This window comes from Rhizoctonia solani, chromosome 2 (assembly GCF_016906535.1).
Source record: "Rhizoctonia solani chromosome 2, complete sequence".
Classification (NCBI taxonomy): Eukaryota; Fungi; Basidiomycota; class Agaricomycetes; order Cantharellales; family Ceratobasidiaceae; genus Rhizoctonia; species Rhizoctonia solani.
This window is the reverse complement of record NC_057371.1, coordinates 2,310,375-2,332,753: the sequence shown is the minus strand read 5'-3', so window position 1 is coordinate 2,332,753 and position 22,379 is coordinate 2,310,375. Positions and strand designations below refer to the sequence as shown.

At 48.2% G+C, this 22,379-nt stretch overlaps 3 protein-coding genes across 3 annotated transcripts; 2 read left to right on the top strand and 1 right to left on the bottom strand.

Annotated features, from left to right (window-relative positions):
• Positions 1-343: 343 nt before the first annotated feature.
• RhiXN_05346 (peptidase C14) lies at positions 344-7,052 on the top strand (the record flags this gene model as incomplete). Its single annotated transcript, XM_043325162.1, has 14 exons — positions 344-412; positions 468-617; positions 663-763; positions 796-882; positions 932-1,000; positions 1,517-1,533; positions 1,583-1,673; positions 2,103-2,133; positions 2,200-2,655; positions 2,714-2,844; positions 2,894-3,032; positions 3,082-3,129; positions 3,182-4,699; positions 4,752-7,052. The coding sequence occupies 14 exons, from the start codon at positions 344-346 to the stop codon at positions 7,050-7,052; spliced, it is 5,208 nt and encodes a 1,735-aa protein (XP_043177581.1).
• A 3,074-nt stretch (positions 7,053-10,126) lies between these two features.
• On the top strand, positions 10,127-18,360 carry RhiXN_05345 (response regulator receiver; the record flags this gene model as incomplete). Its single annotated transcript, XM_043325161.1, has 43 exons — positions 10,127-10,223; positions 10,284-10,318; positions 10,387-10,563; positions 10,615-10,663; positions 10,717-10,835; positions 11,323-12,117; positions 12,167-12,192; positions 12,238-12,322; positions 12,373-12,448; positions 12,506-12,560; positions 12,614-12,814; positions 12,861-13,609; positions 13,664-13,797; positions 13,852-14,032; positions 14,082-14,109; positions 14,156-14,231; positions 14,436-14,474; positions 14,520-14,713; positions 14,766-14,889; positions 14,941-15,053; positions 15,109-15,215; positions 15,287-15,402; positions 15,470-15,531; positions 15,579-15,656; positions 15,707-15,782; positions 15,834-15,909; positions 15,942-16,095; positions 16,144-16,174; positions 16,227-16,363; positions 16,414-16,430; positions 16,481-16,527; positions 16,574-16,656; positions 16,706-16,808; positions 16,908-17,098; positions 17,160-17,175; positions 17,227-17,287; positions 17,338-17,376; positions 17,435-17,691; positions 17,743-17,753; positions 17,804-17,918; positions 17,970-17,992; positions 18,046-18,196; positions 18,247-18,360. 43 exons carry the CDS (start codon positions 10,127-10,129, stop codon positions 18,358-18,360), a joined length of 5,418 nt encoding a protein of 1,805 aa, XP_043177580.1.
• Positions 18,361-20,185: 1,825 nt separating this feature from the next.
• On the bottom strand, positions 20,186-21,904 carry RhiXN_05344 (uncharacterized protein; the record flags this gene model as incomplete). Its single annotated transcript, XM_043325160.1, has 6 exons — positions 20,186-20,289; positions 20,342-20,697; positions 20,747-21,213; positions 21,271-21,432; positions 21,486-21,679; positions 21,730-21,904. The coding sequence occupies 6 exons, from the start codon at positions 21,902-21,904 to the stop codon at positions 20,186-20,188; spliced, it is 1,458 nt and encodes a 485-aa protein (XP_043177579.1).
• Between the last annotated feature and the right edge of the window lie 475 nt (positions 21,905-22,379).

The window sequence follows — 22,379 nt, the reverse complement described above, 5'->3', positions numbered from 1 at the left end:
TCATAATGCAAACGGTATCAACAGCTCACCGGCAAAACACAACCATTCATACTAACATCAGGTACATTCTGACCGACTGTTCACACCGGTAGGGTACTTCGGGACTCGTCTGTAGGTATAGAGCTTGACTCCTAGTATTGCACCCAAATAACCCCGTGTTGCAGACGCCCAGACAGCCGAAAAGCCTGGCGAACGACCGCTCTGAGGACAAAAGACCTCCTCTGAATTTAGTACCGAGTAACATGGCAAAGCTGCAAACTCAGATCATGTACGGCAGTGCGTCAAGGGAAAGCTTTGCCGCATCGTTGACTGACATACGGGAGTATTGCAGATGGATCCGACAATGTTTGATGCGCTCAAAAACACTGCACAAACGGTGGGAAGTAGAAAAGAGGCTGATGTAGGGATGCAGGTGCGATTGTTAGGCTGTTTCCAAGCTGAGACTGTTGACACAAGCAGGGATATAGATGATCGCTGTCAGGGACATTTTCCAGCTGCCTCCTGGATCTGCGGATGTTGGGGCTCCAGACTACGCCTTCAGCCATACTCTATGGGGTGCCACTTTTTCCGGCCAACTGGATGGAGATTTCTCAGGGGACTCTTGCAAACCAAGTTGGGTAGGCTTGTTGGACTGGTGGATGAATGTTGGACACTGACTGTAGCTCGCAGAACTTGTCAGCATGCTGAATCAGGCGCGAACAGAAGAGCTGCCTGCACAAGGCAAGAGGTGTACAAGTGTGTTGGGTCGTCCTATACCAACGACGTACGGAGAGTTGTGTTGACCTGAAGTCCAAGCAAGCGTGTGGATCTCGACTCAGCTCAAAACACTCCCAAGGAATGGAGTTTGCTACAAAACTCGAGATCAGGCAGATATAGCCAAAGGTACGATTTTCTCGCATAAGTTGGAGGTGGCTCAACGCGTATGTGACAGTATCCCTCCGGAAGTTGTCGAGTTGAAGACGGGCAAGGCTGTGGTACGTGGGAAACCATGCTTGAACGAGTAGGTCTGGACTGGGGCGCAAGTTGTATGTACACATGCGACTGCATTGCATTCCTTCTTTCAGTGCCTGACTCTTATTATCCGGTACGACAGGACATTCAACTCAACGGAATACGTATTCCAAAGCTCAGCATTGGAAGCATGATTGAATTATTTGCCGCTCTTGGACTAAAGAAGACTAAGACATTGCGTCGCAGGATCCCTCACTCGAGCGTGTAGTGTTTGGCTGTCAAATTCGAAACCGGGGTCAAAGTACTGGTCACTCGTGACGAGCTTATGTTTGGCGAGCCAGACTAAACGGCTTGTGTGGACAGCCCCAGCACTCAGGAATGTCAGTCGGTATATGAACCTAGAATAGTCGGCGGGTCTTGATGGCAGATCCCGTTTGAACTTGGTTCGGCTAGCTTGGTTGGTAAGACACAAACATATACAAGTTGGTTGCAATCATTGACATGAGCATAGGCGCAAGAACTGCAATCCTCGAACCGTGCATCAAGAATAAAGATCAACGAACAGGTTCTACTACGGCCTTGGTAAGTGGGCGGTTTGTTTCGGCTTTCCAGTCGCTGATACTCCGTTTAGCATATATCACGGTGCCGCGTGCAAAGCCTCTCAATGGCCTCTATAATTGGGTTTCAGAGGATTCTTTCGGGAACACTATCCTACTCGAAAGGTATGTCCTATTCTTCATTACCCGGGGTTATTATTCAGATAACATACAAGGCCGTTCCGTGGCGTAGAAAAACAACCCTCTGGGTTGGGGTGCTGAGTTGAGTGGTAAGTGCTATGAACTATCATTGGACCCAGTTTTGACAACCACTCAGATCGTGTAGCTACCTTGAGCGAATAATGTATGAGATGTTGGGATGCCCTCGTGTCGTCGAGTGAGATGTGGGAGTGCGTATAACAAGCAAAGTCCTGATACAGGATCGTAATTCGTCAATGACGGATTTTTGTGCCAACCTCAGAGCCGGCCAGCTACTTGACCCTTTCATATCATGCATCTCCACCACTTTACACGATAAGTCTCTTAGGCCCCGAAGCATGATCACCCCACGTCAAACGTGCTCGAGTCGCCAGAGCTGACACTGACACTGCTTAGTTCGATGACAAATGCGAAACTTCGGCTAGGTGTTCGTGCAAGCGCCGATGATTCGCCCTTGATCTGAGCAGCCTCAAGCGCTTGTGCGCTTGTGCAGGTCAACGACTACCGTCGGTCAATGGATTCGCCGGATAAAGGGACAGGCGTTCGCGCCTACTTCAGGCGCAAGAAAAACAAAATCATAGCAAAACTTACGCCCGGCAGCGCATCGAGTCTTTCCACTTCCATACCTTCCATTCACCCTGATACTCAGTCTTTGCCCGCGGAACCAGCCGCCTCTCAGTCACGTTCTGCCGTTGATGATGCGGTGCCCTCCAACGGCCCGTTGCGACACTCAGACACAGATCAACTGCCGATCGCAACCAATCCTCTCGAAGGCCCCGACGCGGCTACAGACACCGCGGCCGTCAGCGTTCCTCGGCCAATCACTCCTGCGCCTTCAGCCATACGAGCCCTGACCGGTACGCTAAAAACATTGCATAGCGCAGCGCAGGTTTTTCCGCCTCTACACGCTGCGATTGGAGGACTTTTAGCCTCCGTCGAGCACATGGAGGTCGGTGGTTTGTGTCATTTCCCCTGCTACACCGTGACTGATTCAGACTCTTGTGTAGCTGAGCTCTAACAACTGTACCGAAATGGAGGCACTGGCAGCACGACTATCATCGCTCGCCGAGTGGCTCCAACAGCATAAACAAGAGGCCAAGTCGACAGAGGTTTCGGAGTTCCTTGAAAGAATCGCAACGTGAGTGACGCAAAGCAGGTCGAATCCGGGAAGCTCACAAAATAGATAGGTCAATGGAAGAGCAAGTGGCGGCCATCCGCAGCAAGCAGAACGACCGAACAGCAAGATACCTCAGGAACGCGGAACAGGATGAGGAGGAGATACTACAAGCGTATAGGCACATAGCGGACATCCTGGAGAAGATCAAGGTGGGAGACAGGTATGCACTGGTAAGCGTCACTGCTAAAATAGGCACAGACCGAAGCGAGCTTGAACACGTGGGATGCAGTCGAAGCACAGCGCACGGTGAGCTGGAAATCTGAGTGATAAACATGAAGATTGACGCGCGTTCCGTCAGGACTCTCGCCTCGCCGGTTTGTCACCTGTAGACTCGGCGATCTACAACTCACTGCTGTCCTATGATGTGAATCGTCGAGCATGCACTCCGAACACTCGGTCGAAGATCTTGCTCGAGCTTGATCAGTGGTCGGTCGATCGAAACAAGCCCAATGTCTACTGGATGAACGGAATGGCCGGCACAGGCAAGACAACCATCGCATACACCTTTGCCCAGTGTCTTGAAGATCGCGGTGAACTCGGGGCCAGTTTCTTCTGCACCCGCACATCTGAGGAATGTCAAAACGTGGGAAGAATCATACCGACTATCGCCTGTCAGCTGGCACAGCGTTTACCTTCTTTTCGATCAGCGTTGCGGGGGGCTCTGGAGCAGCAGCCGAACATCAAGTCACAGTCGATCGACAGGCAGTGTGAGCGACTGATCAAGGAGCCGCTATCAAGAATGAAGACCGGGATGACAAAAGGGCTTGTGGTCGTGATCGATGCGCTCGATGAATGCAGCAACACGAACGGCGTGCGAACGATCCTTGACGTACTTTTCAGAGTCACTCCCGACTTGCCTCTCAAGTTTTTCGTCACCAGCCGACCCGAGCCGGACATCCGCCAAAGGATCGAGGCGCAGTCTGACCGCAACCGGTCGATGTGCGTGCTACACGAGATCGAAAAGTCGCTAGTGGAAGCAGACATCGAGCTATACCTTCGTGACGAACTTCGCAACGGCGTCTCTGAGCATGATCTGATCAAACTCGCCAAGCTCTCCGGGAACCTGTTCATATATGCAGCCACGGCAATTCGGTACATTCGGAGAAGAGGCACGATGGTGGATCAAGACCGGCTTGAGGCGATCCTGCACTCGTCTTCGAAATTGGCCAACCGACACGCAGACATTGACAAGCTATATGCTACGATTCTGGATGCGGCAGTCCACGACTCGAACCTGGATCAGGAAGAGCAAGACCAGACACTTGCAATAGTTTGGACAGCAATTTGCGCACGAGAGCCGATCGACGTCGATACGGTCGGAGCTCTGACGGGGATCAAAGCGACAAAGGCTGACATACTGCTGCAGTCTCTATATTCGGTGCTGCACGTGTCACAAGCGACTGGGACGATCACGACGCTACATGCATCGTTCCCTGACTATATGTTCGACAAGGCACGGTCGGCAAAGTTCTACTGCGACGAAGCGAAGCACAGTCAGCTGCTCGCCGAACGGTGCTTCGAGGTGATGCAAGACCAGCTGCGATTCAACATCTGTGGTCTGGAGACGTCGTTTATACCCGATAGCAAAGTGGAAGACCTGGAATACCGGATAGCAAAGTCAATCTCGCCAACGCTGTCATACGCAGCGCACCATTGGGGAGATCATGTAGTCAAGAGCGCGCCATGTGAGATGGTTCGGAAAGGGCTGGACGAGTTTCTATCATATCGGCTGCTGTTCTGGATGGAGGTAGTGAGCCTGAAGCGTACGCTGGACAAAGGGATAGGCATGCTGTTGGCGCTCAAGTCATGGCTGACGGTAAGGCACTTGAGCAGTGCAGTATCAGTACAAGGCTGATGACGAGTGATAGGCCGAAGACGCATCATCAGATGTGGTCAGGCTGCTGAACGACTCGTCGATCTTTGTATCAAAGTATGCTGCCGGGTCGGTTTCGCAGTCGACGCCGCATATATACATCTCCGCATTGGCATTTTGCCATCCGACTAGCTCGGTGTACAAGCAGTACCGGGGTCGTACTCAAGATCTTCTGAGGCTGGAAGGCTCCGTGATGGAACAAAGTCCAACGGCGCTGCTTGCGACATGGCAGATGCCCTCGGAGGCCCTCTCACTGGCGTTCTCTCCCGATGGGTCTCGATTTGCAATTGGATTCGAAGATGGCACAGTACATATACTTCATGCGCACAATGGAACAGTGGCTCTTGGCCCCCTCGAGGGACACACCGATTCGGTCAGATCCGTAGCATATTCCACCGACGGACTGCTGCTTGTCTCTGGCTCTGGTGACGGTACAATGCTTGTGCGAGACGCGCAGACAGGCAGTTGCATATATGACGTCATCAAGGGGCATGAAAGCGCAGTGGCGTCAGTATCGTTCTCACCCGACGGCAAGCACATCCTCTCAGGGTCCAGGGATGAGACAATGCGGATGTGGGACAGTGGCAACGGCAGTCTGATACCCAACTCCATCAAACAACATTCTGGTGAAGTCCTCTGCACGGCGTTCTCTCCTGATGGCAAGCATATCGCATGTGGCTTGGGTAGCTATGAGTGTCCCATTGTTGTTTACGACGCATCTACCAGCAAGTCTCTCTCTTTTCCATTCGATGCTCATCAATCCCCAGTCTGTTCAATTGCCTTTTCACCAGACAGCAAGCACCTTGTCACTGGCCATGAATCCGGTGAACTGCGCGTCTGGAGTCTACAGGACGGCACCGCCACACACTCCCCACCCAAAGTACACAACGACATAATCACATCCATTGGGTTCTCGCCACTCGGAGACAAACTCGTCACTGGCTCTTGGGATTGGTGCGTGTATATATGGGATGTAGAGAACGGCTACTCCAACCCTTGCCTACTTGGCAAACACGACGGTTATGCTTACTCCGCTGCGTTCTCACCCGACGGCACACGAGTCGCATCATGCTCAAGGGATGGCGTCAAGATGTGGAATCCACTCCACTCGACATCATCTCACACCTCACACTCCAACGCACCAACCAAGGATGTCTGGTCAGTTGCGATCTCGCCTGATAGATCACGCATCGCCGCAGCGGGTGGCGACAAAGCGATCTACATGTTCAACACACACGATGGCACTCCCGCTCTCCGGCCACTTGTCGCACACACGGATGAGATCAGGTCGGTGGCGTTTTCACTCAACGGCAGGTACCTTGTTTCTGGTGGCGACGATGAATGCATATGTCTATGGGATGCCACAAGCGGCAAGCTGCTATCCGGTCCACTTCGAGGGCATGAAAGAACGATACGGTCGGTGTTGTTCTCACCCAATAGCAGACACGTTGTTTCTGCCTCTAAGGACAAGACCATACGCATGTGGGATGTGGACAATGGGACTCTGGCGCCCACAGACCTGGTTGGAACGCACAACGACGAGGTCAGCTCAGCGGCATTCTCCCCCGACGGCACGCATGTTGTTTCTGTGTGTGACGACGGGAAGATTCGGATGTGGGAGTCGCAGACGCTATCACTCGTGTTCGATCCGTTTGGGTCGCAGCAGCATAAGGGGCCTATCTTGTCGGTGACGTTCTCGCCTGATGGCAGACTCGTTGCTTCCGGGTCCGCAGATTGCACTATCTGCACCTTTGACTCGCACAGTGGCAAGTTGGTCCTCGGTCCTCTCGACGCACATCAGGATTCGGTTAGGTCAGTTGTGTTCACACCCGACAGCAATCACATCGTATCTGGCTCGGATGATCGAAGCGTTCGAGTGTGGAGGGTGGAAGATGGGGCTCCTGCATGTGAGCCACTTCAAGGACATCAACGTGGCATCAACTCGGTGGCATGTTCGCCCGACGGTGCATGTATTGTCTCAGGCTCGGATGACGCGACGATTCGAGTATGGAAGGCACCAGGAAGGGGCGCTGCATCCGACATATCCCAATCTGCCTCTTCGAGCTCAGACCAGAGGAAGCCCTTTAGTGCGATTGCCGGTGGACTGACGATCGACAGCGATGGGTGGGCATGCAACCGTGACTCACAGCTTGTTTTCTGGGTTCCACCTGATCTGCTCAAGCTTTTCCCCTCCCTCGAGATTGTTTACACGATTGGGCCTGGAGGCACGTGTCGGGCGGACTATAGTCAGCGTTTGCTGCTTGGGGACGATTGGCGTCGATGCTTTGTTGGCTGAGAGTGAGGTGAGCACTGCTGATTCGGACGATAACTGGTCATGTATTGAGATGTGAGATGATGATAGATACCGAGCGGTTCATAGTGTGCTTTGTATATATTCGTGGACGTTTGTGCACTGCAGTATCATGTATTTCATGTGTTTGGGCAATATAACAGTCTGCCGTGCTCTGTGATTCTCTGCTCCAATCAGCCCCCACTCGAGTAAGGCCCGACATGCTAGGTGCGCTTGTACTCAAATATGAATGCTATGGTGTCCCACCTAGCATTCGAGCTCAGGATCCACAAGACGCGTATTTCTCAAGGTATCTCACCAACCCAAAGTTAAGCGGTAAATGGAAAACTGCACTGGAGATGAAAGCTATCGCAGGCATGTAATTGACAGTGCGAAATGGCTCATAATATGACATGACAACTATCCTGCCTTCCAGCAGTCTCCTGGCGCATATGAGCGAAACTATAGTCATTGAATAAGTCACAATACATATGAACTCATAGGAAGTCATACCATATAAAGCTCATCCACGGGGCTCGTACCTACTATATATGGTGCAAAGGCATCCAACCTCAGCCTGAAAAACTTGACAAAACAGCGTCCCAGTAATCCAATCCCGAAAACAAATCGCTTCAAATATAATTCAAACCTAGAATCCCGAATCGCTTTGATAACGTCAGCTGCCCTTTCCGCAATACCGTGGGCAGTATGGTGCAGACGAGCGGCGAGGTGTATTGGGATAACACTTGCGTCCACCTATTATAGTGACGATTTTCAGCAAAAAAAGGCTACTCCAAAATGGCACATACTACTCGAAGATTGCTCGTTCCACTGTAAGTCTCTACTATTGTCCACTTGTCAATACGAACGTCGATGCCAACCGTGTCGCCGAGATAATGACAATCCATAAAACTCTCGATTGTTGTGGTTCAAAAGTAAAGACAGGTGTAAGAGAGTCCCACCCGAGACGTTATACGCTCAATGGACTTGTACATAAGTAAGCCGATTAAACCAAATGACAGTGTATAGCTAGAAATCAAACACAAACGGTACCCAGGGGGGGAGGGTCCGTCTGGTCGGTGCGGCCAGCTTCTTCGCGTGAGAATTTTGCGCATATAATCGTAATTAACACACAGATATCGCGCACCTCCTAGACTACCACCCATGTTCTCGCTCATGTAAAAGAGTCCAAGCACATCGAAAGAGATGCTTTCCAAGAACTACTGTCATTGATTCAGTTCGGGTGCTCCTTCATTCTTGATATCACTGCTACGAAAAGTTTGTCAGGACGTATATTGACAACGGAAGGCGATCTGCAGGGGAGTGGGTGATCGTGGATTGCACCCCAAGGCTCGAAAAAACAACTTTTCAGGCGGAAGAATGCGCAGGCGACGACAAAGAGGGTTAGGAGAATTAAGCACCCTGTATGTACTTAAATGATATTGTAACTTATTCCATTTGCTTTGTGACCCGAATCCCCACCTTAAATTACTGGCGACCCCAAAGAAATATCCGTGTTGTTCCCTGGTACTTAAGAAATAAACGCTCGCTTTGAGTAGGTAGAACGCGATCTGGCGGTTATTAAGGGATCCTCCTCCTAGTATTAGGTAGGTTTATTTTCACAGTGCCACAGAAGGGCAGTACAGAGTATATCAATGCAACATTCTCCAGAATGATCATAGGTTTGAGGCGGTTCAATGAGAGTGAGGGGAGAATCCAGGACGAGAAGAGTGTGCTGTAGTTTGCACACTCAATACTTGCGCTGTGATGTTGTTACTCATAGTTTTGTATAAACTAAACGGGAGAGGGGAAGCGAACGTTGGTTGGTGCAATATACGAAGCGTTAATAACAAATATATATGTGGATAACCAGTCACAGTGGAAGTTTAAAGATCAAATAGAAACTAAGCAAATTCATGGTCAGAAAGTATCGCATCGGGCGTAGGGCGATCATGTTATTGACTTGACATACTTGCTTTAGATAAAATCGGCCAGCTAAAACTACGGCATCATATCCAGTCCAGGGATTACTGTAGGAATCGTAGACTAGACTGACTCCTTGGCTCGATGCATATACGCACGCGAAGTATGTGGCATTCATTAGTATATAAAGCGTAAATAAACACTGCAGTTGTAATCGAATCCCAGCTTTCGCTTAGTCTTTAGTACAATTCCTGACTCATTCTTGGATAGACTTTAATAATTATTGTACTTGCCGCTTATGTACTGACTTTGGATAAGGCACTTGGCCGGACTTCCATTGTTAAAAACGACCGCTCGCTTCAGTCTGATCAGATGTATTGGCTAAAGGATTAAGCGATGGCAATATGGAAGTCGCTACGCCATTGATATCAGAATGTTAATTCGCTCTGCTGGAATCTAGTCTCGTAGTCTGTTCAAATAAGAAAGGGAATCTCTTGCCAAGTGGGATTATTTGATATATTCGTCGTGTGTAGGCACGGAGTCTGCACCAAGGACAAAGGGCCGTAATCAATTCGTATTTAGAACCAAGTGATACCCAATCTGAATCCCCTCTTTCTAAATATGCATATCCCTGTGATTAGTATGCACCTTGAGTCCTGAATACATAGGGAGATCGTATTTCGAGCTTCAGATTAGTTTCGATCCTGCCATCCAAGTGGATAGTTCCTCAGACTGAATGGCGAGCAACAAATGAAGGTTTCTCAATATTTATGGTACAAACTGTAGCTGAACATGCCACATTGAGAGGGGCAATTCATGGAGTTTCTCAAAAGCGGAGGTGTAAAATGGAACGTTAACCTTATAATCAAGGGGGTCTTGTAAACTTCAGGGTAAGTCTGAAGACATTCATGATCTGTTAACGTGAACTGGAGCCCCGCATTGGTCGCAAGTCGCGTTTGAATTCCAGTCCCCAGAACACCATGTGCCAGATTCCTCAACATTCCATATTAAACGCACTCCCTCAGACGATCACTCCGCCGCGACGCAACGGGTACTTTTCAGCCTTGAGCTTTTGATAACAAAAAAGGAATTTACTAGGTATAAAATAGACAGTACATTTAGCTTCCTCCAAAACAGGTACTGATATGCTTTCCACTATGTCTCGCTCGGTTGTATCCGCTTTTGTTTTCGGTGCACTCTTAACACAAACGTCAGTGATTGCTGTGAATACAACCTATTTCAGCCCTGCTTCCAGTAAGTTGTCCTGAGAATACATCTTGCGTGACCAATTTCTAATGTACTTGTCTTGCTCAGATGTGCCCGAAGGCTTCAAATCTTGGCTCAATGGGGTCCGTAAGCTTTTGTGCTCAAGTGATTAGTACTGTATGGCGAACATGCTAAATCTACCGTTTCTCAGGTCGTATACCCATTGACTGAAAGCACAGTCTCTGCTGATGGGCAACGTTTCGTTAAAAACTTCGCTGGCAACGGGGCGCAAGGAACATTTATCATTGGTCCTAGCGTTTTCCAAGGAGCAGACCAGATTTTGTCCGCTTGGACAAATGTCCCAAAAGCAGTTAAAAGTCTAGAGCACGTGGGTAATTTCATAAAAATTTCCAAGTTTGAGTTTCTTATTCCTAGGCAGTTTCCGACGGATGTTTATTGGGACGGAGGCTCTTCGTATTCCGTTTTCGGTAAGTCACTGTCGAGGTCTGTGTGCTATATAGTACTTATGCTGCTGTCCTAGGCTTGATCAAATATGCGCAACTGGATGGAAATTGTTCGCAAAAATCATATGCAACACAGTTTGTCTTTGATTCTCCTGGGGTCTATGAAGGACATCTGCTCAAGTATCACGATTGGCTGGTAAGTAATGAGTATTGGTATTGATAAGCATGGATACTTATAACTTGGCCGACTTGTAGAGTAACTGTGGGCTCCCTGGAAACCTCGCTTGCAATGCTACCTGGACATGAGGGTGTTTGGTAAGCCTTGGATGACGAGTGATTGATATCATCATGCATAAGTCGATATCCACTCGGCTGTACCTGTTCATAGCATGCAATACAATTATGCCTATTGATAGGCGACGCAATATGGAGTGAACCAAAGCGGGTTCAATTGACTGAAGTATTAAGAATTATTTACGACGACTCTGGAAGCTTGAAGTTATAGGAATTGAATTGCTCGTCCTACTAAAGAAGAGTGTGCCACATCTATCGGCGCCGAATTTAAAACACAGTTTCGGGTCCGTCGATCTCAAATGACTCTCGATCCGGCCCCGCATTGAGCCCTGATTTGGCTCGAACAGGTGAAATTACTGTATGCAGCTACGTCATATATTTGGACCTAGTTTATTTACCCAAGTGTCCCGGTCTGGATTCTCCTGGAGACTGCCACCACAGCGCCTATGCTGGGGAGCACGAACGCCTTACAACAAGTCCCCTTGGTGGGATTCCTGGATGCCTATCCCGAGCCTGCATTCATTCTGTGTTCTAATACTGGTCCGCGTCCGTCGCTTGAGTTTATCTACGGGAATTCCTCGCTTCGCGAACTGCTGGTTGGCCACGACGAATCGGGAATCCTTGACGATCAAACATTTTTCTCAGCTATCGCTTCTGACGAAGATATTGTCTGGCTTTCCAACCCAACACATAGTGACTCCCAGAGCACATCAAGGTCTATTGGATACTCTCATGCGATTAACCTTCGTCCCGCATGGCTTCCCCGCGACCATACTTCTATTGACCTCGAGCTCACACCCACTCCGATTGAGCTGCCAATAACAATACCCGAGGTTGGCTCTTCAAGCAATTCATACGTTTTTACTGCCTCCCCTCGCAAAGCTCCGATGAACTTTTTGCGATCGGAAACCCAGGGAGAAAGTCGGAGGCGGAAAGACCCTAATTTACGACTTCCCGACTTTCCGTTGATGCCAGGTGCCATTGGACCACACATTCGATCGAGAATGAGTAAATCTGACAGTAGCTCAATGCCATCACAGTCCGCGTTGGCCATCAACCCAGCAGAACTCCCATCCCGGTTGGTTGACACATATCCGTGGGAAACGACGCCGCTTGGCCCGAGAGAATCTTGGCCTGTACTTTTGGAGTTAATGGTCCAATATCTTATGGAAACGCCTGTGTCTGTAAGTCGCATGTATTCTACAGGCCAGTTGATCTCAATCCTGTTTATAGGGCGCATTATTTTGGGGATGGCCCGAGTATGTCTAACCTATTATTAAGAGCCAAATACTTATGGGTAGTAGCCAGGTGATTATTTACAACGATGAATACGCTAAGATGATAGGAAGCAAGCACCCTAGAATATTTGCAAAGGCTGGTCCAGTTGCGGTGGGTAATTGACCTACTCGAACATCATTGCGTCCTAAAACTCTACACAGTGGGGAGAACTTTGGGGCGTGCTTGCTGTAGTTTCCGAGAGCGTAAGGAGGGGCAAGTCGACCTGCAAGGCTGACGGTAAGGTTAAATTCTATCGGACGCTGTCCAAGGACTGAATATATGTTGCCGTATTAGACTTACTGTTTTTCAGCACGTTGACTGAGCTTCATCTGCCCGAAGAGTTTTATCAGTATGTTTACGTGAACTTTGCGTATGTTGAATCGGGCTCATTCGATAAATTAGCTCCTGGCACTGGACTCCAGTTTGGCAGGAAGACGGCACGGTGGCGGGGATATTCAACATTACTTGGGAAACCACCCAAAAGGTTATTGCCGAGCGACGCCTAAGCTGCATGTCTGAGGTTTCATCAAAAGTGTCTGACGCCAAAACGCAACAGCAGTTTGGCGAACGAGCATTGGAGGCTTTGTCCCGAAATCCATTGGAGTGAGGCTCAATTTTGTCCGACTCTTCTTTGCTGACATTGTTCTAGCCTTCCATTTATTGCACTCTATTGGTGCGAAGTCGAAGAGCTACCAACAAACGGAGCATCTACTGCCCAGGCCAGCTCAGCTCGTGTACTAGACTACATCCGGAATCCTACGGCAGGTTCACTCAGTGTCAAACTCACCCTCTCTGGTTCGATTGGCATCCCTGACGATCATCCTATCGCCCCTCCCATAATCAAATATACTCTAAACTCGCTTACCTTCCGGCCCCAACTCCACACGTATGATTCGGGCGTTGACGTGGGCTCCTCTGGTGTTTCTGAAACCACGTCTCGGGGGAATGCCCCTGGGTCACCCATGGGCTCTGCGGCTAGTAATCAGCGTCCGGCAGATTCGTCCAATTCTACCGACTCCGGCCTGGATATAACCAAGGCTTTTGCTTCCGGTTCCATCGAACTAGTTGATCCTCTCCCTGTTCATCTCGCTGAGGGACTCGATGCACGTGGATTCAAGGATCTACCTCGTATGGCCGCTATCATGCCAATCAGTACTAACTCAACACAAGGTGGTAGAAGCGTCCATGGAAGGACGCTTCCATATGGAGTCTTATTACTCGGGATTAACACTCGTAGAGCGTATGATGCCGATTATGCTTCGTGGCTGGAAAGCTTGGGATCAGCGTTGAGCAACCAGTTGACTGCAGTTCTCCAGCGGGAGGCGGACATGAAGATGATGGAGGAAAGGGAGCGAATGGACAAAGCCAAGACGATGTTTTTTACCAATGTATCTCATGGTAAGTATGTTTGCGTTGTGGTCAGATCAAGTCGCTCACTATCAAGGGGCACAGAACTTAGGACTCCGCTGACCCTAATCCAAGCACCACTGGAACAACTCTTGCTATCTTCCAATATCACCAGCGACGCGAAATACAAACTCCAATTGGCAGTACGAAACAGTCGGCGCCTGAAGAAACTTATCGATGTGCGTTTCCTGCTCGTATCTTATAGCTTGCATGACGGTTAATCGTACTGCTAGTCTATCATGGACATGAGCAAACTCGAAGCCGGACGACTTGTCGGCAATTTCCGGCCTGTTCAACTAGCTCGTGTAACCGCTGACCTTGCTGCGTTATTCCGGAGCATGGCCGAGAAGAAGTCGATCGATTATATTATTGACTGTGACGTTGGAAGTGAGCCATCCGTTTACGTCGACATCGGTAAGTACGATCCATAGTGTCGTAGATTTACATTAAATTGGGTATGTAGACTTGTGGGAAAAGATTGTATGCAATTTGTAGGTATCGGCTATCGAGTTAGATGGTGTGCTCACTAGCCTACAGGTTATCGAATGCATTCAAGTACACACTGCACGGTACAATCAACTTGAGGATCAAACATGAAGCTAATCTTTCGCACGTGAGCGTGAGCGACACAGGCAAGTTGATCAGCGTGGTTAACCAAAACGTGTTGCGATCTAAAATGCTGTGATCGAAGGTGTGGGGATCCCGAAACAGCACATCGATCAAGTGTTCGACCGATTCTTTAGGGTTAATACCAACGTAGGTCTGATGGCAATGTGCATCTTGTGCCTGACTGAAGATAGTTGCTAAATCCGTCCAGATTGCTGAAGGTACCGGGGTAGGACTTTCTTTGACAAAGGTTCGTCGTGTCTTTTTGAGTAACTGACGGAGGTATTGACCGCAGGGTGAAAAGGAATTGGTTTCGCTTCATGGTGGTACACTGGGTGTTCAATCTTGTACCGAAGAGGATTGTCCTGGTCATTCGGGCAGCACCTTCACAATCACACTTCCGCATGGATCAAGCCACCTTCCTGCGGCTCTTATACGGGATGCGATGCACCCCGGTACACATAGCGGTACGCGCAAAGAAATGGACTAGTATATAATTTTCCCGATATACTCGAATGTTCATTGATCTGTTCTCTTCCAGCTGGATGGAGCTGGACCAACCGACGCCTTCTGCAACATCTGCGGGCGACGAACTCGAAGGAGAAAGTGCTACGTCTTCGACTCTGTTCTTCGAGAAGGACGATGTAATTTTGGTCGTCGACGATGTGAGTGTAATTACACTTGGTTTGGTGGGAAAGAAGTCTGAACTTGCCCAGAATGCGGATATGCGATCCTATGTACGCAAGATTTTTACCCCTTACTTGACCGTCCTAGAGGCCGCGGATGGGGTGGGGCACTTCAAATTGCCAGGTCTCAAAGACTCAATCTTGTTCTCTGGTGAGTTACAGTCTTGATATTGGAACAATCTACTTATCGCTTCGTAGCGATGTAATGATGCCAAACATGGACGGTCCAGAGCTATTGAGACGATTGCGCGAGGAAAGAAGAACCAAGCTGCTTCCTATTATTTTTGTGACTGCCTCCGATGATAGTATGTGGACATTCCTCAGGTAGCGTGTCGTCAGTATTGACAGGACGCATAGCAGCCTATTCGGTGGCCAGACGATGGGGCAGTGGATTACATCAGCAAACCCTTCAAAGTCAAAGATTTGCTCGCTCGAACCCACTTACAATTACAACTCGGAAAGCGGCGAGTAAAGCTCGAGGAAGATTTTGAGGTTCGCTCTCACGAGCTCCAGGTGCTGACGGATTTGTCGCCGGTATGCTTTGTTTTCATGATCCCAGGGCGAAGTTCAACGACTAATGGATTGCTTAGGTCGGATTTTCAGAACCGATGCCGAGGGCAGGTGAGCAATAACAATAAGATGCTGTGGCATCACTAACCACCTCCAAGGCTTACATATGTCAACCCTGCTTGGTATCATATAACCGGGTTTCCTCATGAGCAAGATCAGGATGAGTGGATTGACTAGTAAGTGACAGTCCCCTCTCTTTGGACTATCTGGTAACACAATAATCCAGTGTTATCCCAACGAGCAAGGATGACATGTTAGGCGTTTGGCGAACGTGTTTTGAATCCCATAAATCAACCAGCAAGGTAAGAGTTAACTATAAAGTCTAAGTAAAACTACCACAAACGTCGGCTTAGCGCATACAATGGAAGAGTGGCTGCTGGACACATGTCGGGCTGTCACCATTGATATCCCCAGAGGGAAACATGCTCGGTGCATTTGGGGCCATAACTGATATCAACGAGCAACACCGCGCCGAGGAAACTCGTATTGCCTTGGCGGAGGAGAGGGAGCATATGGCGGCGACAGAGCTGAAGAGGCAGAAGCGCAACGACAATTAGAAGTCGAACGTAGAAGGGCCCAAGAATTGTTGATTGATGTCACGTCCCACGAATTAAGGTGGGCCATTTAACCCAATACTAATACCGTTGGCTAATCTTCACTAAGGCAACCTGTGTCTGCTATCATACAGAACGCAGTAAGTTGCAAACTTGCTCTCATATATATTAACTGAGAAGAATTTGTAATAGGAAGTTGTACGAAACAATATGAAAGGTCTCCGGGATCTTTTGCACGATTGTCAGAGGCGGAAGATACTATATTCTCCAACGGAACGTATGTTATCAGAGCTGGAAGACGATTTGCAAGCTATGGATAGCATCAAACAGTAAGTCTCTTCCAGTTTTATCGAACAACCCTAGATCTGACCCTTGACAGATGTGGCCTGGCACAAGGTTAGTATTCGTGTTTTTATTTCAGTGTCGCTTATATTGACATTTCTCAGCCCGTATTGCGAATGATGTCCTGAGTCTGTCCAGAATCCAGCTTAACGTAAGTTTTGACCCTTTTTATCTTCTGAAAGCTCACGTATCTACAGGTCCTCTCAATTATACCATCGGATTTTGATATCCGTCGAGAAACCAGCCAAATATTAATCGTCTTTAGGAATGAGCTCATGTCGTAAGTCTTCCTCTTCGTTGTATTAGGAAAGTAAAACGATGCAGAACAGGAAAAATATTACCTTTGAGCTCGATTTGGGGCGAGGGGCTGAGATGTATGGACTTCATACCGTTACAACGGACCGCAGCCGATATGCGCAAATCATCACCAACGTAAGTCCTGCTGCTGTTCAATGATTTCAGTATTCACATGAACCAATGCCTAGTTAATGTCTAATGCGATTCGCTTCACGGACACTAGCACCGACTAAGAAGATCAAAGTATCACTTGAATTGTCTCTAGACCCTCCGTCGGATGATAGTTGCGCTGTTCCACCGCTGATGCCAAAACGAGTAACCCGCGGTCGATCGTGGCCAGAAGAACTGGAGGTGTATATTTATGTATCAGTGCAGGATTCTGGGCCTGGGTTGCAAAAAGAGGACCTGGCCTTATTGTTCCAGAGGTATGCAACCCGATCATTCCGCGTATGTATATCAAGGCTCAACCTGCGCCCTCTTCAACAGGTTCCAGCAGGGTTCGGTTAGTTGTTAAATTACCTGTTCCAGCTGACAATACTTAACCGTCTGACAGAATGCCCATCACGTCTTTGGAGGCTCTGGCCTTGGCTTATTCGTCTGCAGACAGTTGTGTCGTGAGCATCTTTTGTGCCTGTAGAGGTTTGATTTCTCATCCCAACTCTAGACCTGATGGGAGGGCGAATCGAGGTAGTAAGCGAACCTGGTAAGGATCCTATTCAATACTTTATCAGCGAAATGACCTTGCCATCTGATTTCACCAGGTCAAGGTGCAACTTTCCGGTTCTTTATCCGGGCAACTGCCCCAGGACGCATCACTTCCAGTCCCTTAGTAGCTGGACCCAGGCTCAAACGGTCAATTCAGTCCAATCAAAGGCTTCCAGGACTCCAAAGCTTCGCGTACGTCGAGGACGTCAAGACAAGCGGAGGCTCTAGTTCAAGACCTCTACCAGAGACGCCAAACCAGCGACATAACCAACCATTGCACATTTTAATCACAGAAGATAACAAGATTAATCAGGTGCGATATTACGGACCTGTGCCTAATCAGAACTAACTTTGGAATGTCTAGACTGTTTTAGCGTATGTCATATCTACTAGCCCGACAGTTGAGTCATTGATTTGTGATTTAGGCGGCAGATGAAGCGTGCTGGATTCACATTTTCGTTGGCTTCGAACGGCCTTGAAGCTTTGCAAGCTATCGAAAGGACTGAGACACAAGCCGGAAAGAAGTTTGATGTGGTTCTGGTGAGTCGACCACCTACAGTTCATCCACCCTAGATTAATTTGGCGCTTTAGATGGACCTTGAGATGCCAGTCATGTAAGTCCCTATGCTGTTGTCCCTGGCAGCCGTTCTAAGGCCATTCGGTCCAGGGACGGATTTGCGACGACTCGAGAAATCCGCAGACGAGAAAAGACTGGGACGTTCCGTAATCGCAGTTTTATCATCTCGATCACAGGGAATGCCCGATCTGAGCAGGTGCAGAGCGCACGCGAGGCCGGTGTAGACGACGTTATTATCAAGGTGATAACATTTTACGCAGCCATGTCCTTTATTATATTGACTCTTTTCAGCCCTATCAAATAGATGCGCTCATATCCAAGATGCGGGCGGTTCCCATTGACCATTTGTTTTCGAATGCTCAGCAATTTCTAACACGACTTGATGATTATTCATTCCCATTTTAACTTGTCATCTTCTTATGCAATCCTTTTTGACTGCTGCATGCTCGCCCAACACATGCACACATCTCAAGACTTTTTCAGACAGTGTCAGCGTATACGTTCACGTTTACGTTGAAATGTTATCCTCGGGTTGTAAGACCACCTGGTTTACTAATATCGTTTTGCTCACCATGAGTGACTTTTTAATGGCAGATTTTGTGTCACATTGATGGACTAGGGTACACTTGTAGAACTTGCTTGTAACTATTACGCATTCCTTCTGAGTTCGAATTCAAACTTATCTGGATACCAAATTGAGCGGTTGGTGACACCAACTTGACAACCCAATGCTATATGATCCTTGTGGATGAGGCTGAGGCCAAACAATTGGCTATAACCCATAGCCAAGCCTTACCTGTAGCATAGCGGAATTCCCCCAACCACGCGAATATTCCAATCCATAAGGTTAAATTATATATACGGCTCTTGGAATTGATGAATAGTCCTCGCACTATGAACAATACATCGCGTCACCCTTGAGTTGCTTGATTAAATAAAATCGGAGATGTAACTCCCTCTCTCTATCCGAGAGCAGGATAAAGGCTCATCAACTCTCCTCCTGGATCACAACTCTTAATTTTCGACTCCCCTGTTCATCGGGGCACTTGCTCATTTTGTTCTATCCCATTGAAACACTGATGCCAGCCATAAAGTACCTGGGGAATACTGGAATTATTTACACTGGTTCCCAAACATTAACACCCCAACGACATCGCGAATCGGTCTTGGCATCTTCAGGCATCCATAACGCTTGCTAGTTCCCTCCAATACGATACGAAGAAATATTCTTCTGCATCAAAGTCTCAAGCTATACTTAGTACACCTCACCCAGACAAGCAGTGCATATCACGAACTGACTGAATTATGCCTTACAGGGTCCAGGCTAGCTCACAAACATCATTGCTCCGCAAAGGCTTGCCAACATTTTGCAAGCGAGTACAAATATACGCTTTGGACTTAAAGCGACTCAACTCTACCACATTCCCTGTCGATATTCCTTCAAAACCTACAGTTTTTTTCTCCCATGACTAACGGCTTCAGCACACAGCAAGACGTCCGGATCCTTGGGCTCGATCACCTTGGGTTTGGGTCATCGTATGCGAATACTTAAATACAGTGGAATGATTCCGTATCATATATTATTGCAGTCTGTTATGATCAACGAGGAGCATCGGAATACAAAGCTTTGGCGCTACGGGTAAAATATTCGCGATTCGTTTCTAATGGCATCTTATCTAAACAGGCCGAGTGGATCGCCCGCGCCCAACTGGTGAACTGAAGGGCCACCTGTGATCCGGACTCTAACTCCATATTGCGTCATATTGTTTCGATTGAACTGAAGCTAGGATCCGAATCCTGTAGCGTGGCTTAGAAGCGATCGTTGGCGGAAGGTGAGATCGTAGCAACCATCTGTGAAGTTTGTAGCGCCATAGGGAACTCGGGAGCAATCTCAGAGCAAGTGTGATGGTGATACAGACCATCTCACGTATTGAACTTAGTTCGTTGGGTTAATACCTGTCGGCAACTAGACTAAGGAACCGGAGCTGTTTTACTCAAACACATGAGTTTCAGTTATTCATTTGCTCTATATGGTTTTATATGGACAAGGTACAAATCCGTAGTTCCATTAAACCTCTAGCTATAGTGTAAGGTCTATTGATTCCCCAGAAGTTAATAAATTTAAAGTTTCCATGAAATAAACAAATAGAAATCGGAAGAGCTGCACTCAAGGTATGAATTTTCATACTCGAGGCTAGCCCTGCAGCCGAGCAACTCCCTCACGTAGAATTTACGATCCAATCGAGTCCTTTTCTTTTTTCTTGGATGAGCTATCCAAATTAGGCCCAATAAACGAAAATATTGTGTACAGTGTGCCGTACATAGAAAAAGTTGCTGTCAAGGGTCGTCAGAGAGGGAAAACTTGGGAAGGAGGCCTGGGACGTACCACTGAAAACAGAAACGAGCAAATCGCCCGATGACTTGCGCACATATATGGGACACAAATAGGTCATGTCAATCACCGATATCGGGGTTGGATCTGGCTCGACAATCGGCAATATAATGTTATTGTAAGGTAGTTTCCCTACGTCCTCTCGAAGAATCTCGGCCCAGGTTATATTTGACTTGGGTAGGCAGCCTCGGGTCCAGGTACATATCAATAGCGCACTAGGATCCAACTTGGGAACTCGTTTCTGGTATTCTTGAACCACTGAAGAATATAGAGGATTGGGATGTATGTACGCATTGAAAGCCGTTTTATTCAAATAAATGTTGTCCGAGGCGATGTGGCCAAGATCGAGGCTGAATCAAGTCATTAGCAAAGAGGCTATATGCGTCCCTGAGCACTTACTGGATAGCATCACGAATCGCAACCATAAAGTTGATTATCGTTCGGTTGGCATTGTTCGAGAACTCGGTGTACCATGGATCAGGTGTAAAGAGTTCAAGTCTACTCCCATCATCAAGGGTACGTTCGCCTTGCTTCAGATTCCATCCAAAAAAGGCCATTTCTGAAACAGCGGCCCTCTCTTTGTCGCTTAGTCTGTCAAACTGGAGCCATCCGATTTGGGACAGGTCACCAGCAAGAGCGTCCAACACGCCAAGCACGTTTAATCGAGATCGGTTGTCGATTTCAAAGTCGGTATATTGGTCGATCCATTGTTGGAAATCCAAGGCCGTTTTGTCTGGGTGGACGTCAAGAATAAAGTAGTCGAGAGTCGAGTCGGGGCGCATATAGGGTGTCCCGCTTGCAGAGTAGATTGTAGTAAACTTGAAAAAGCGAGGGAGCTGATCGGTGGGTTCGCAAGTGACTGTTGCCTATGTATGTTCGTATCCATGAGATACCACATCGAGGTGAAGCACAATGATACTGACTGTAGCCCTGAAGTTTTCCCACCAAGGTTCATAGTATAGTCCCATCTCACTAACGAAGCAGCTGCTTAGAGGATTGGCGTGGTACGGTCCGTCGACAAACCGAGTGACAGCTTTGGCACCGTCAATGTTGTCCGAATGTTTGAATATGTAGCTGCTCTTGAACTCTATGTATGCTCTCTATTAGACAATTGTATTAGTCAGAGGAAAGAGCTTACGTATGGGAATAAAGGTAAAGTCGAATTTGTTTTTAATGTGACGTCCTGGTTCAACTTGCCTATTTCGCAATCCCCTGGATCATCTTTGAAGCGTAGGATGCTCGGGAGGTAATCCGATTCCCACCAGTATTCGTGTTGAGTCGTGTTGGGATCTTTGCGAAGAGTTACTTTGGTGTCATATCCAACCAAGACCACTACAAATGAGTGAATAAGACTCTCTGGCGCCTCACTTGTAGACACTCACCATTGAGAGCGATTAGCAAGGACACCAGGATGACAGAACAAAAGTAAAAGCTTATAACCAGAACCCGACTATTGTACGGAATCTCGTGGGCATGGGTGAGAGTGATCCATCCCAAGTACGAGGAACACATTTCGAGGGAGGAGGCGCATCGACCACTGAATCGCAGAGCGAGCATAGTATATAAACGTATTTGATCTTCATGGCTAGAAAAATAACCCCCCCCCCCCATCGACGCCAGAAGCTGGTTTAACCCTTTACGATCACGAGAATGGGGAGGCTGAAAACGCCCAATGTAGCGATTCGTGAGCGCCGCTGCTGCGTCAGTGCGGTCGTAGTAACAGACTTTGATGGGGGTTTCTATATGCTGAATCATCAGAGTATAGGTACTTTGGCGCAAGTCTCGAGCTGCACTGATGGCCGCTTGGGATCTTCCCCCGGCCCCACACGATGTTCAACGACAAATCAAAGCCAGGGCATAAAGCCAAGGATATAAAATGGGCGATGTTAGCGTTGGTTGTATTGTGCGTACGTAAGAGTTTATTTCTTGGCAAGCCTTGTACTGTTATCTCAAAGTTTTCCCTGTTGCGCCGCGATGTTGGTAGCCAGGGCTGCGAGCATATCTCATGCATGATGTCGGGTTTCGGTAGGAC